The sequence below is a fragment of the Nipponia nippon genome, unplaced genomic scaffold (assembly GCF_047370975.1).
Source record: "Nipponia nippon isolate SJK-2023a ecotype South Korea unplaced genomic scaffold, ASM4737097v1 scaffold_30, whole genome shotgun sequence".
NCBI lineage: Eukaryota > Metazoa > Chordata > Aves > Pelecaniformes > Threskiornithidae > Nipponia > Nipponia nippon.
This window is the reverse complement of record NW_028262348.1, coordinates 2,248,284-2,261,657: the sequence shown is the minus strand read 5'-3', so window position 1 is coordinate 2,261,657 and position 13,374 is coordinate 2,248,284. Positions and strand designations below refer to the sequence as shown.

The 13,374-nt window shown below is 38.5% G+C and overlaps 1 protein-coding gene across 9 annotated transcripts in view; it reads right to left on the bottom strand.

Annotated features, from left to right (window-relative positions):
• CIT (citron rho-interacting serine/threonine kinase) overlaps window positions 1-13,374 on the bottom strand; it is a 72,366-nt gene that overhangs the window by 56,912 nt on the left and 2,080 nt on the right. For all 9 annotated transcript variants that reach the window (XM_087768686.1, XM_087768688.1, XM_087768692.1 and 6 more), the window contains exons 4-9: window positions 12,483-12,658; window positions 11,042-11,143; window positions 10,685-10,827; window positions 9,650-9,743; window positions 8,372-8,575; window positions 7,008-7,161 (exon numbers count right to left, since the gene is read on the bottom strand). In XM_087768686.1, coding sequence (XP_087624812.1) covers window positions 7,008-7,161; window positions 8,372-8,575; window positions 9,650-9,743; window positions 10,685-10,827; window positions 11,042-11,143; window positions 12,483-12,658 — 873 coding nt within the window. The remainder of the gene's footprint in view (window positions 1-7,007; window positions 7,162-8,371; window positions 8,576-9,649; window positions 9,744-10,684; window positions 10,828-11,041; window positions 11,144-12,482; window positions 12,659-13,374) is intronic.

Here is a 13,374-nt window from a genome sequence, read left to right as displayed (position 1 = left end):
CGCTAGTCAGCGAAGGGGTGTATCTACCCTTTAATACTACCAGGAATCTTCCCAGCATGGGCTTCTAATCAACAGCAAACCGGTTTCTTTCTCCCGGAAGATTCTATACTTTATTAAGTATAGCTACTAGAAGCTCATTGGTCTTTAAAAAGAGAAGAAATATCAGTAAGATTTTATTTCTCTAAAAGAGCTTGCTAAAGATCTGGAACTCTTGGTGGGACACCACTGCAGTCTGGCTCCGATACAATCAGCTCTGAAGAGAGGTATAAATAGCAGGAATTACAATGTATTTCTTACTATAATTTCTAAATTGGTACCGCTTAACTTGTCAAGCAGTTGTTTAATTTCAGCTGATTTTCTCGTGTTTGCTTCAGTTTAATTAACCAACAGAACAAAAGAACAAGTTCTTCTCAGTGATGTGCAGCACCCAAGCTACCTGCTGGCTTGGCTGCATGTGCGGAAGGAATGAATGCAAAAGCCTGCTGTGCAATTTCTACCTCATTAAATCACGTTTTCTAAGATTTTTTTTATTTATTTATTTATTTCATCGCTCAGGTGCAAGTCTACTGATCTCTTTTTTGCTCTGTAAAGGAGACAGCTCTTCAGTCAGCAACGAGAACACAGCCCATTGTCACAAGCTGATGGAAGCGTAGTGTGCTAAAACCGTTACCATGGATCCAGTATAGATCTCCTGTAGCTGGAGGGCTGATGAGAATTGAAGAACCGGGAACAAACATTACAACCCCTGCAGTGCAGGCTCCCTGCTCCTCACTCCTGCATGCTCGGCGGTTAACCCTACCTGCCTGCAGTCGTGGCAGATGCTGATGCTTATCTGACTGACACGGGCGGAGTGAGTCAGGGCTGGAGCCTGCTAGCTCCCTCTAGGTTGCCAAAGCCTTTCACAGCCCGCTTTTTAACTCTTAATTCTCTAGACAAACGTACGCTTAAACTACCCACCAGACCAGTATTAACAGCCAAAAAACCCCCAATCTGTCTGTATAAACTGCCAAATCACAACCACACGCGCAGGCTTTGTTAGCAGCTCCCCCAGGAGCCATTCTGACGCCGCTCCCAAGCCGGGAAGCGAGAAGAAATTCCATGAAGCAGATAGGATGCTGCTCACGTACAGCAGTTCCAAGTACATTAGAATGAGATAAATGGGGAAAATATACAAATTAAATCGGTTCTGTAGTAAGCAATTTTACTTACTGGCTCCAGAACATTTAAGTTTTCTGTCAATATCATGACTTTATTAATTTCTGCTATTTTATTGGTTATAATATAAATTTAGATCCAGTATAATGCTGACATTTATGTACTGTAAACATAATTTTGGAATACAGATTGTTGATTAGGATCTGTATTTTTTTTTTTTAAATTCACTTAATGTCAGGATAATGTCCAGCTACTCTTTCACATGCTTTTAATGATTAAAACCAGAGAAGCAACAGAAAACAGTTTGTAAGTGTATCATCTTTTATGCAAACATAAGTCCAAAGTTGCAGTTAATTCATAGCAGAGGAGGATGAGTTCAGGAATTAGTATTTTTTAGTTTAGGACCTCTGCACGTCTCGTACAGGAAGGGGTTGCTGTGGGGTTTTGAACGTCGGCTCTGAAGACAGGTACTGTCTGTGAGGTAAAGTGACAGAGAAAACAGCAGACTGGCCACCTCGCCTGGGGAAGTCTAGAATCTTTCTTAAAGAGGCAGCAAACCCCAATACAGCTGCCTTTTTATAAGGGTATAACAACCTGTCGGGAACTCCTCAGAGTTTAACAGATAACTTCATCTTTGAAAGAGAGATCTAGTGCCTCACTGCTCACCAGAAACTAGCTAAGAAGGTCTTAAGAATCATCTTCAAGCCTTTGCAATTAAAAAGCAAGTCTTTCCTCCTACCCACAATAAGAATTCCTAGTCAAACCACATGCATAAAGGAAAATATAATTTAAACGTGCCTAAGATCAGTATGCACGTGATGATGAAAAGCACTCAACAGGGGAACAATGGATGCAAAAAGATAAAACTGAATGCGAGACAGAGCAAACCTTTGGGGCTGGTGGGAAACTAGCTTAAAGAGCACAATGTTTTACACTACAGTTTCCTATAATGTTTAATAAAAGATGTGAACGAAGAAGAGAAATTGTGAACACTACATTAAAAAATAATGAGAAAGTCATTTGCCCTCTGTTTTGCATTCCCTGAAAATCCATGACTACCAGCCCAAAAACCCTGCGACGCTGCAGTACAACCTTGTTACAATATTTGTATCAAGAAATAGTAGCAACTGAAAAAAAAACTTAGAAAGAACAGCCATTCAATAAAAACACCTCTAGAGGTTAAGCCGTTCTGAACTGCCAACGGTGACTGAAGATGAGAAGCAGAACTTCTTCAGAAGTTTCAGGACACTGGAGGAAAACTCGCTTAGGAGTAAGAGGGAATAGCTCTAAGAAAAAAAAAAGCTAGACACACTCTGTTTGATTTTGTTAATTAATCGGTAGCTTCTTCGTAGGCTTTTTATTCCTAAGACTAAGGAATCCTCTGTCTAATGTCCAAAATATCTACAGAATGAACGGAGCAGTCTTGTAAAAACAAGCTAAAACAGACGAGCCATTTTGTTCTCGAGCGTGGGTCACATGATGACATAATCTCTAGTTAAATTATTATTTCTGGCTTAAAACCAGAGGACTGTCACACAACTATAGTATTTTCAGAAGAAGATGAAGATTGGTGAATGCAAATACATTGATATGCTTATCAGTTGCTTCTTTAAAGGGAAGAATCCTTTAGTAGAGGTGAAGATAAGCCTCCGAGAACTAAATGTTAAAACCATGCCATTGCATCTGACAAGGTGAAAAATCTGCACTTTTTTCAGGCTCACCTAAACGGGAGGCAAAACTATTACTCAAAAAGACAGTAAACCCGATGCTTCTACTTGTACAAACTGCTATAAAGACCTCTTTTTGTCTCCGATATGTTACACACGAACGTACATGTTCTGTTTACCATTTAAAGTATCTGGTAGAGAACTGCATGTTTTAAAAAAGCGAATTGCTTGCCTAGATACCTCCCCACTTGTGGAAGGATGTAGCCCTCTTCCATCTGTTCCAAAGAATGACTTTCAGAGGAAAAGGGGGTGTTGTAGGTTGCTAAGTTTAAAAAAAAAAAAAAAAAAAAAAGAAAAAAAAGAAAAAAAAAAAACACCACACATACACTGCAGTCCTTTAACCAGTTTATCATTAAGATTAGAGAAAATGTCTCTTATGGAAAGGAGCTTTTTTTTTTTTTAAACTCTGCACTAGTGTGTGTCTTTCTGACTAGTTGAAGGAACGTTGCCTTAATCGGGTCTTTCCATCCTTTCAAAATATTTTCAGGCAAATTCAGAAAAGAGATACTGCATTTCCCCTGGGACAGTGAAAGACTTAACTGAAATAGGAAATTTAAAGGAAATACAGAACATTTCTTAAGAATAAAAACGTGTCTTCTCTTGATCTACAAGGTGATCTATACATGCGTTCTGAGGAAGAGCATCCACACGGCCTTTTTAAGTAGGTTAGGCATTACTCTTCCTCAGGCTTTAAGAGGCCCATTTGAGTAAAGTGGTATGGAAGAAAAATAGAAAATAGAAAGTCCGAGTGATGTAATTTAAGGATGTTTTCTCTAAGACCACTTAAAAAAATAGGCATTATACTAGTTCTAACCAATCTATACAACATTACCTTAACATCACCTCTGTTCTGTCAAGATGATGATCCAACACATACGTTTCTGTCAATAAAAGTGATCTTCAAGCTGACATGAAAGTGGTCCCCACTTAGAGAAACAAGTCAACACATTTTTCTGAAGGCAAGCGTTTAAATGAAACAACACAACCGTTACCTGTTAACAGACTGAACGACAAACTTTGGGTTCCTAAGAAAGAGTCTTGGACTTATGAACAACGAGATTTGGGTTCCTGCCTGTTTAATAGCAGAAGACAGCCTAAAAAATCAGTCTTCAACACTTTCTCAAGTCCTTCTGTTTGCACAAGACATTAAGTCTTTTCTTCTCACATATATCATTTCCTCATGCAAGTCCAAACATGCCATTCCATTTTCAAGACTTCTTGGATTGCAGTTACAAAACAATTCTTAAAATGAAAGGTACTGCATGCTATACATGTATATCGCTTAGATGACAATAAAAGTCTTCTGACCATCTCTCAGCTAGCCTTCAGCAGGCAGATTTTTGGTTCCAAATTAAACAACTGATGTAATTTACGGATTTCAAATAACAAAAGGTGATTAACAAAATTCCCAAATTATACAGAATGCAGCCTTGTTGCCAATAATTCAAGTATGTCATCCCCCATTCTCTACCCCTGATTTTAGGTACTTATCAAGTACTCAAATTGTTCTGTTATCAACTTTCTAGTTAAAATCCTGATTGTTTGGCTGAAACACAGATAGAAATATGTTTATTCTAGGTAAATAAATTCCAAAATATTTGCAGAAAATTCTGTCAAGTAAATCAACACAATCTTTCAAAAGTTTTGTTTTCTTTTGTTTGGCGGGGGGGGGGGGGGGGGGAGATGTGATGGTATCTGGTTCTGAGGGTTTGGTGTTTTTTTAGAAGCTTTAGAAGTCATTAAATAGCAGAAATCAACAAATACAGAGAGCAAAATCTATACGTATGTTTCAGTACAATACTCCAAGGAAGGGGAAAATTACCTGCTGAGAGAGATTCAGTTAAACCCGACCTTAGGTTTAGTGGTTGGATTCTGTTTCTGTAACTGAAGAGCTGCTTCTACAGACACACGCCACTTGAACCGAAGGAAGTTGGGAGCTTTTTTAGAGGCGACTACCTTTTGGGAAGGGGTTTCATAGGTTGAAAAGTGAAGTGGTTCATACGTTACCATAACAACAAAATGTAACACTGCAAAACCCCATAATGACACATTCTTAACCAAAATCGGTGCATGAAGAATGATTATTCTGGAGCTCCCAGCATGATAATTTTAATACCTGCAAGGCAATGGTGCCAATTTTTTCCCTACCTTTCTCAGTCTGAAATAGAAATAACATCATTGCTTTGATAGACTAGAAGAAAGTCTGACTGCGCTGACACAGAATTTATTTAACAATCATAGAATCATTTAGGTTGGAAAAGACCTTTCAGATCATCGAGTCCAACATTCCACACCCCCAAAATCTTTGACCAGATTAACTTGAGGGAGTGAGATTCTTTAATCTAAATCTAAATCCTGTGACCTCTTCCAGCACTCTCTAGTTTCCTAATTTTCTCAGGCTGCCATTGCTCCAGTTAAACACCACTGTCAGCAGAGGCCAAGATAAGAAAGAAACTTTTAGCTTTTAGATAGCCCAGGTCAAACCCGACAAGGGTTTTGAACAGAATGACAGCAACACTGCCCTGAATAAACCAGCAAATGGAGAACCACTGCCGAGAGCAAAGCAATAGGTGATACGTTGAACCTGCTACTAAAAGCAAAGACGACCGCTGTGTTTTGTGCTAGTTACAAGGGGGGGTTTAGGAAGCATGAGACATAACAACGAAGTCAGGGGTCAAAACTGCATGAATCTCCACAGTAGGTAGGTCCGGATATTACAGGGAATGATGCAATCCACTGGCCAGCTGCAGACAGAAATGGGATTTTTAAAATCCCGAATGATTACTTCAATGTTATAATGACGCTGCCTACCAGCTTCTCCATCAGCATCGCCGTTGTCACACGAAGTGGCAAAACACTCAATTAACTTGTGCGGTTGTGTGAATACTGGACAGACAATTGCCAAAGAAACACCAGAACTTACGCTCACGTGCCATTTTTTTCCAGATCTGAGGTAACAGGATACAAATGCAATACAAAAATTTCAGAAACAGAAACTGGTGGCTTAGGCAGGGTTCTGGGGAAAGAAGGCAGAGTGAGCTGAAGTCTGGGAAACGTACGCCGAGAATGACGAAAAAGACTCAAGGCTCAATGGCTCTCAAAGGGCAGAAACAATGGAATTTAACAGAACAGCAGCTCCACAAGTTCAAAATTAATGAATCAACAGAAAAGCGAGTAAACATTCTGCGGAGCTGACAGCTGAAGTGCCGAGATAGTCATCAAAAGTAGCAGCACTGGCTTAGCAATTTATCATGGAAAATGGAGCACAATCGTTTCTCTTACAGCATATTTGATAAAGAATATAAGGCAGACATGTTCCTTGCCCAGATAATCTTACAGTCCAAATAATTTAAAATACTATCCAACACAAGTCAGGCACTCATACATAGATCATTGATGGTCTGTGAAATATTTGCTTTTGCCATGGAGCTGATGCCTCAGTACTTCCAAATACTAAATTCCATCGCTTCCGTAGTATTATAAACAATTTTCTGCATAGAAAATTATCTGTTTCACTGATTTTATTTCATTCCTAGTGGAATGAACAGATTTTTTGACAAAAAATTAATCATATATTAGCCACATTAACTTTGAAGAAAAACTCCAATGCCCCTATGACCACTGACATTTTATCACCTACAGGAGCTAAAAAACCAAATAAACAAACAAACAAACAAAATTAAATGAAGCTGGATCACAAGCAATGGTAGAGAGAAACCTGAAGATACAAGAAAAAATAATAAGATTAAGCCAAAATTAAGCAAACTGAGGTGGAAAAGGCCTGAAAGAACATCCTGATGCATTTTAATCTGAGGAAAGACATGGAAAGGACCATTTTGATTTTCCAGTCTAGTGCCTGCAATAATACGGTAATTGCATCAGAAATTCATATAGAACTGTATTAAACTTCATCTGACTTTACAATTTTCACCTGAGAGATGTTAACATATCCTATCCAAAAGCCAAAATGAATTGTTTTGTTAAAAACACCTGCTCCAGGACACAATCCTGTCTCATTATGAATAATTATTCAGATCAAACACAATTAAATACTCACATTGTACAAATTTTCATGTTGCCCAAAGAAATGGAAATTGTTTATAAATGCAGTATTATTCTACTTACAGTTACGGATATTATTCCAGTCGATTTTAGAAAAAAATGGATGGCAGCAGAGTCCCTCATAACCCAGCCTTTCCTTCTGCCCACAAAGCAGGCTCTGGATCAGATCAAGAAATTCACTACTAACTTTCACATCCTCTGGGAACTTCAGAAATCTCTGCATTAGAAAGAAAAGGATTTCTGCTCAGTAGGAAAGCAGTCCCAGAACAGTAAGATTAAGGTTCATTATTCTGAGATATGTAAGGCACAAAGGATAAATATTTATAGTGTACAAATAAAAGTATTGTGCATTTTTCCCAAAGAGGCTTTGATGTGCATTTACTGCAGTAAAGATAAAAACACAGGAACAACCATACCCAATCAGACAAATGGCAGACCCAGATCACCATCTTATGCTGAACAATGGCCAATGGTGCCCACAAATGGAAGAGTAAAACAAGACACTTTCCCAGAAAACTCTCCCAGACACCCAAGGATTTGTGGCTTAGGATTTTCTGAACCATGGGTGATGTCTTTGTATTTGCCTGATCTCCATGGATTCTTCCAGTCACTCCTTGAAGCCATACTACTACAGCTACTCCAGTAGCTGCAAACTCACAGCGAAGAGCTCCCCAGCATGAGAATGGGCTATATGAAGCATCCGGTTTTGTTTGTAATGTAGTTACTGCTGGCTACTTTCATGTGATGCTCCTAATTCCCATGTTAGAAGAGATAAGAGGCAACCATTCTTTGTTCACCTCCTCCCAGCTACACGATTTTTTTTTTCCTTTCCTACTACCTCCTACCATTCTATCAGCTGCTTTTTGGACTGTTACTAAGAACTAAACTAACATTTGCATAGATTATAACATTGAGATACTGTTCTTGAGCCCACCACTGGGTAAAATTGGGATACTTTTCCCTTCATATGCATTAGTTTAAATCTATTTACACTGAATTTCACACGATGTTTTAATCATGCAGATGCGCAATATCCTCAAGCCTTTCTGCAGCCCTTCATAGCTAGCCCTTGTCTTTACTATCCAGAAACACTTAGTAAGGTTCAGGAACTTTATCAATCCACAATTCATCCTTTCAATCCCTTTTCGAGATTATTTTGGAAATGCTCCAATTATAGTTGCCTAAGACGGGCAGCTAAATCTTTTTTAATTCAGGCATTGCAGACGGTTATTTTTAAACACCTGTTACAAAAAATAACTTGATATCTACAATACAGAGACACATAAAACCAACATAAAGCATACATGCTAAATGTTTTACGAACATGACAAAGTAAGAGCCAGCCATAAGCTTCTTTTTTCAACTGTAACAACATGATCTTCAGTTACAGCCTTTTTACCCAAGAACGTGGAAGGAGTCCTCTCTACCTGGAAGTTCATGATGTTATTGAAAGTTTTTGCTGAAGTCCCCTCAGCAAACGGAGACCTTCCATAAATCATTTCATACGCAATGACTCCTAGGGACCACCAGTCACATTCTGGACCATAAGAAGCTTTGCCATCCCCATTCAAGCCCGTCAGCATTTCTGGTGCCATGTAGTCAGGTGTGCCAACAGGTAGCTTAGCGTTTACCTAGAAGCGAAGATATACCAAGTGAAATTACAGCACTTTCTGTTCATTGTGACCTTGGTAATAAAACATACCTCTTTTTTTTTTTTTCTTTCTAAATTTCAAAACTAGTCAAATTTAGACATAAATATTCCCTGCCCGCATTGCATTCTGTGTCGTCCCTACTTTTTTTTACTTTGTGTTCATGATCAGCAGAGTACTAGTATTTGAATTTCGGGAGTGCTTAGAAAAGGTAATTCAGGAGCCAAAACCGCAATCATTTTTGCACCCAGTGGCATAAAGAAAGAAACAAAACAGCAGGCAGACTAACACAAAAACCTGAAGCTGACTGAAAAGATAACGTGGAGAAAAAATTTAAAAGAAAAATGCAATGCAGAGAAGCACTGAAAAGGGAAGAACGGGGAAAACAGAATATTAAGACTCACAATACTAAGAAAATGCTATGAAAAAATCAAAATTGTAAAACAAGACAGGAATCTGGTATAGAACTTCATATTCTCGCTCAGATATATTTTAATTCCAAATTATCACTTGAAATTGTATGCAGTTACCTAAACTTACAAGCAACTTATAAAAAAACCTCAACCGATTCACAGCTTTCAATATAGTGCTTTCTGGTGAGTAAAGACCAGAACACTGGAACGTGACTCATTACAATCAAGAGCTCCCCGGTCTTCAAAACTGTGCCACCTCGGTTACAACAAACACAATTTTCAGTCCAGTTATGAACAATCATAAATCCATGTCCTTCTTTAAACACAGCATTGAACAGTTGTAAGAATCTCTAGAAGTTTGATTTTGTATTGCAGTACAGCACCACGAGAAAGTAGACTTGCCTTTACCTTTCTTGTGTATTAAAATTTTAATAAGCAAATACACATCTACCGAGAGCTGCAAAAGCTGCTCGACCTCCTATTTGAAAAGCCATTCATAAATGGAAAAATATCACTGCGAATAGATTCCATATTGGACAGGAAAGGCAGAAGAACAAAGGAGTAATCAAGGAACAGATAGAAAGTTAGTTTTCCCTTTTTGACTGGACTATCCAAACAAGTCCTTTTAAATCCACGTTATTACCGTTTTGTTCACTGTCATTTTGGCAGCTGACCCAAAGTCCACCAGTTTAACGTGTCCTGTTCGGTCAATAAGAACATTCTCTGGTTTGATATCTCTGTAAGGAAGAAGAAAGCAATCGGCACCTTTCCACACCATTCCCCACTGTCATATCTCGGTAACAGGCTATCCCTTTTCAGCCACACTCATCTGTGTGCTCAGTTGCATAAAACTTAACGAGTGGGAATCTTTTCCAACTGTCATTCTGTTTCCAAGCAAATAGGAAAGTAGTAAAGTTCCCCTTATTCCATGCAAAGTTAAAAAGTATTGACAGAAGATGGAAAGAGAAGGTGGTTTCACACCTGGACTATGCTGTAACTGAGTTACAGTGAAGTATTAGGTAGCTTTCTTCCCAAATTTCCTCACAACTCATTCTGCACATCTTTCAAACCCAGGCAGCTACCTTGCACTAGAAAGCCACAGCCTATGCTCTAAGTGCAGCCACTACAGCTGCTTGGAACATAAAACACTTCATAACATTTCCAAAGCCTCAGAACGGACTACGCTTATTAAACACCACCGTGACTTGAAGATGCATACAGTAACAGCCTTCAAGCCTTGATATGATCTTTAGAAAGCTCTCTGATATTTAACTACTCCAACATCCTATACTGCCCTGTTCACCAATCAGCACAAAACAAGTTTTAACAATTACACTAATTTCCCACACTACCTGGTGCTAAAAGCAACAATCTCTGGAAAAGATTTAAATTTTTTATAGTGCAACATTAAGGTTTCTTTTTACTAAGCCTCCAGAAAATATATGTAACAATCCTTTCTCGACATTAGTTTGAACTTTACATCAAAGTTAATGCCTTTAGCTACAATTATAGTTGGAGTCTGATTAATTTTCCAATTTTCTTTTCTGATACAGCATGTGAAATACTGTCCTGAAAGAGGACAAAATACAAAAAAAATCAGGAATGTATCATTCCAGAACGCTTTTTCTGGAATGATACTGATCAAATATTCTGTGCAATGCAAGCAGTCTTTACCTACCGGTGTACGTAACCCATCTGATGGACACTGTGAATGGCTAAAACCAACTCTGCAAGATAAAACTGCACCATACTCTCATCTAGTTGGTCCTCATATCGGTTTAAGAGCGACAGTAAGTCCCCTCCAGGCTGATACTCCATCACCTACATAAAATTTTAAAGGAACAGATATAGTCCGTATATACACCGCACATTCCATTCAACTCCTCCATAAGACACTGGACACACATCAAACAGTTGCATGTAACGCAGGAAAATTTACAGAAGATGAGCACATTTCAACCATCACACTGTTCTTCAGCGTAACAATGGCAATAGTGTTCAATAGAGGAGAAAAGAAACAAAGACAAGGCATTACCAAGTAGAGATTTTTCCTGTCTTGAAATGCATATTGTAACTGTGGAATCCATGGACTGGTGCTCTGAGATAATATACTGCGTTCTTCCTCAAAAAATGACACCTACGAAAAAAGGAAGTGTTCAGTTATATCATGATGAAAATGTGTCAGAATACACTAGAATCCCCTAGCTTTAGAACGATTTGAGTCTGTGCCAAAGGCACGCGTCACAGAAAAAGTACACAGAAAATATTAAATGCTATTTCCTTATGATGTGCGCATTTAAAGAAGTAATTTTACTCCTTTGCATTTTCCATTCCCCTCCCACCTTCTGTTGTCTAGCTTGCTTTCAACTGAATAGTCGCTGCAGCAAAGGCCTGCTCCCCCTTCAAGCTGGTGAAGCATCTACCAGTCTGGAGTGCAATCTTGGTTAACCTCATTTGGACTGGCCCTAATAAAACTAATCTCAAAAGAATCAGACAGGCAAAAAAGAAGCTAGAACAATTATGGGGTAGCATCTTACAGCTAATTCAGTAATAAATTCATTGTAAGGTATTAAACTACAAGGCTTTCTTGAAATCATCCTCTAGCGACTATTTAACTACTTAGATGTGCAGCCAGACAACGAGGAATTAATTTTATTACAGAGATACTGCCAGTTCATTTAGATCAACATTCCCTACTTTCACTGACCCACACGCAAGAAGATTGAGCAAGTATCATATCGAGGGTAGGATCGTACCTTGCTTTCTTGTCAACCTGTACCACAGCAAGAATAATTTCAGTTTATCTTCATTTCTGATAGCCACAAACAATGCTAAGGGATCCCAGGAGCAACCTGACTGCACCAAATATTGGGAACAACTGATGTAGGTATCGCTGTATAAATTCACAAGGTCCTTCATGGAGTATCTCTGTCCTACTTGTCATCTCATGTCAGTGAAAGATTAACTTCTGTTTCTCACCAAACGATGATAACAACCTCCATTATCCCTTTTTTAAGTTTCAAGTAACACATTTCTCAAGCTAGTGAGAGGCTCTCCATAAAAATCCAGTCACCACAGTTTGCCTTCACACCCACTCTTGACATTCTATGTCGCTCTTTAAAATAAAAAAAACCTTAATGACTAGATTGCCTGAAAATTCAAGCCATCATCAAGCTGATCGATACTGATCCAGTATTTTCTTAATCTGTTTTTAGCTGTCTTGCAATTAGATGGTAAGCTCTTTGAGACAAGGGCCATTTTTTGGTTTGGATGGCACCTCACCCAACAGATTCATGGTCTGTGACAATGGCTTTTAAACACAGTAAAACTACACACAAATATATTACTTCACTGAAATGGAGGATGATCCTCCTCGAGATATATTTTTATCTTAATTCTAATAGTAGTGACAAAAGGGAAATGTTTGATAAATTGTAATTTATCGTTCTACTGTCATAACGGAGAAATATACGTACATGCTCCTGCGCCAACAAGGACTCCTTGCTCATCACCTTCATGGCATATACGTCACCAGTAACTTTCTCTCTTACTACTTTTACATCTGCAAAGTGACCACAGCCAACCACACTCTTTACTTCAAAATCCTTCACGCTGGGTTGCAGTTCCCTTAATTCAGCTATAGTCTCTGCATCTATAAAAATAAAACACTTATTTTTACATTAGCCAACTGGCATTTCATAACGAACACAACATCATAAATGGGGAATAAAACAAAAAAAACATTTAGTTCCAGACTCTCAAGAAATGTTAAATCATTCCAGAATATGCTTCTTAAAAAAACCAGTATGCATAAGAACTAGAAAAAGACTGTGTTAATGCATAGTTAAGACTGAAATATGGTACCTACAAAGGAATCAGGAAATGTTAAGACGGTTCCCATAGCAACCATAATTCTGTCCCATTCATAACATCAGAGGCTGATAGCCTCTTTTGTTTCTAATTTCTTTCCAACCATCCTTTACCAATACAAAGCGCATTCTCTAAATACGAGGGCTTCACCCAGCCGAGTTCTACAAGTCAAGTGGCAGGGTTTCCTCCTCTACCTGTGGGAGGCACCAGTCTATTGTCTAACAAATAACCGTAGACATGACGTTTCAGATGTTCCGTTCAAGTTTTCCATTGACTAGTTTCAACCAGCATGCACTGTGATAATCAATTGTTCTCTGTACATTGTTCTAAAAATTCTTCAGACGAGCAGAAAATGACTCTCTGCTAATAATATCCAGAAACTGTTGGATGGAACTATCACAGGGGGCATGAGAAGTTACTTTTAACCAAACGTCTTTCTAGTATATCTTAATAGAAAAAATCGTGAACCCTTTTTTCCCCCCACAAAGAATCTGAGCA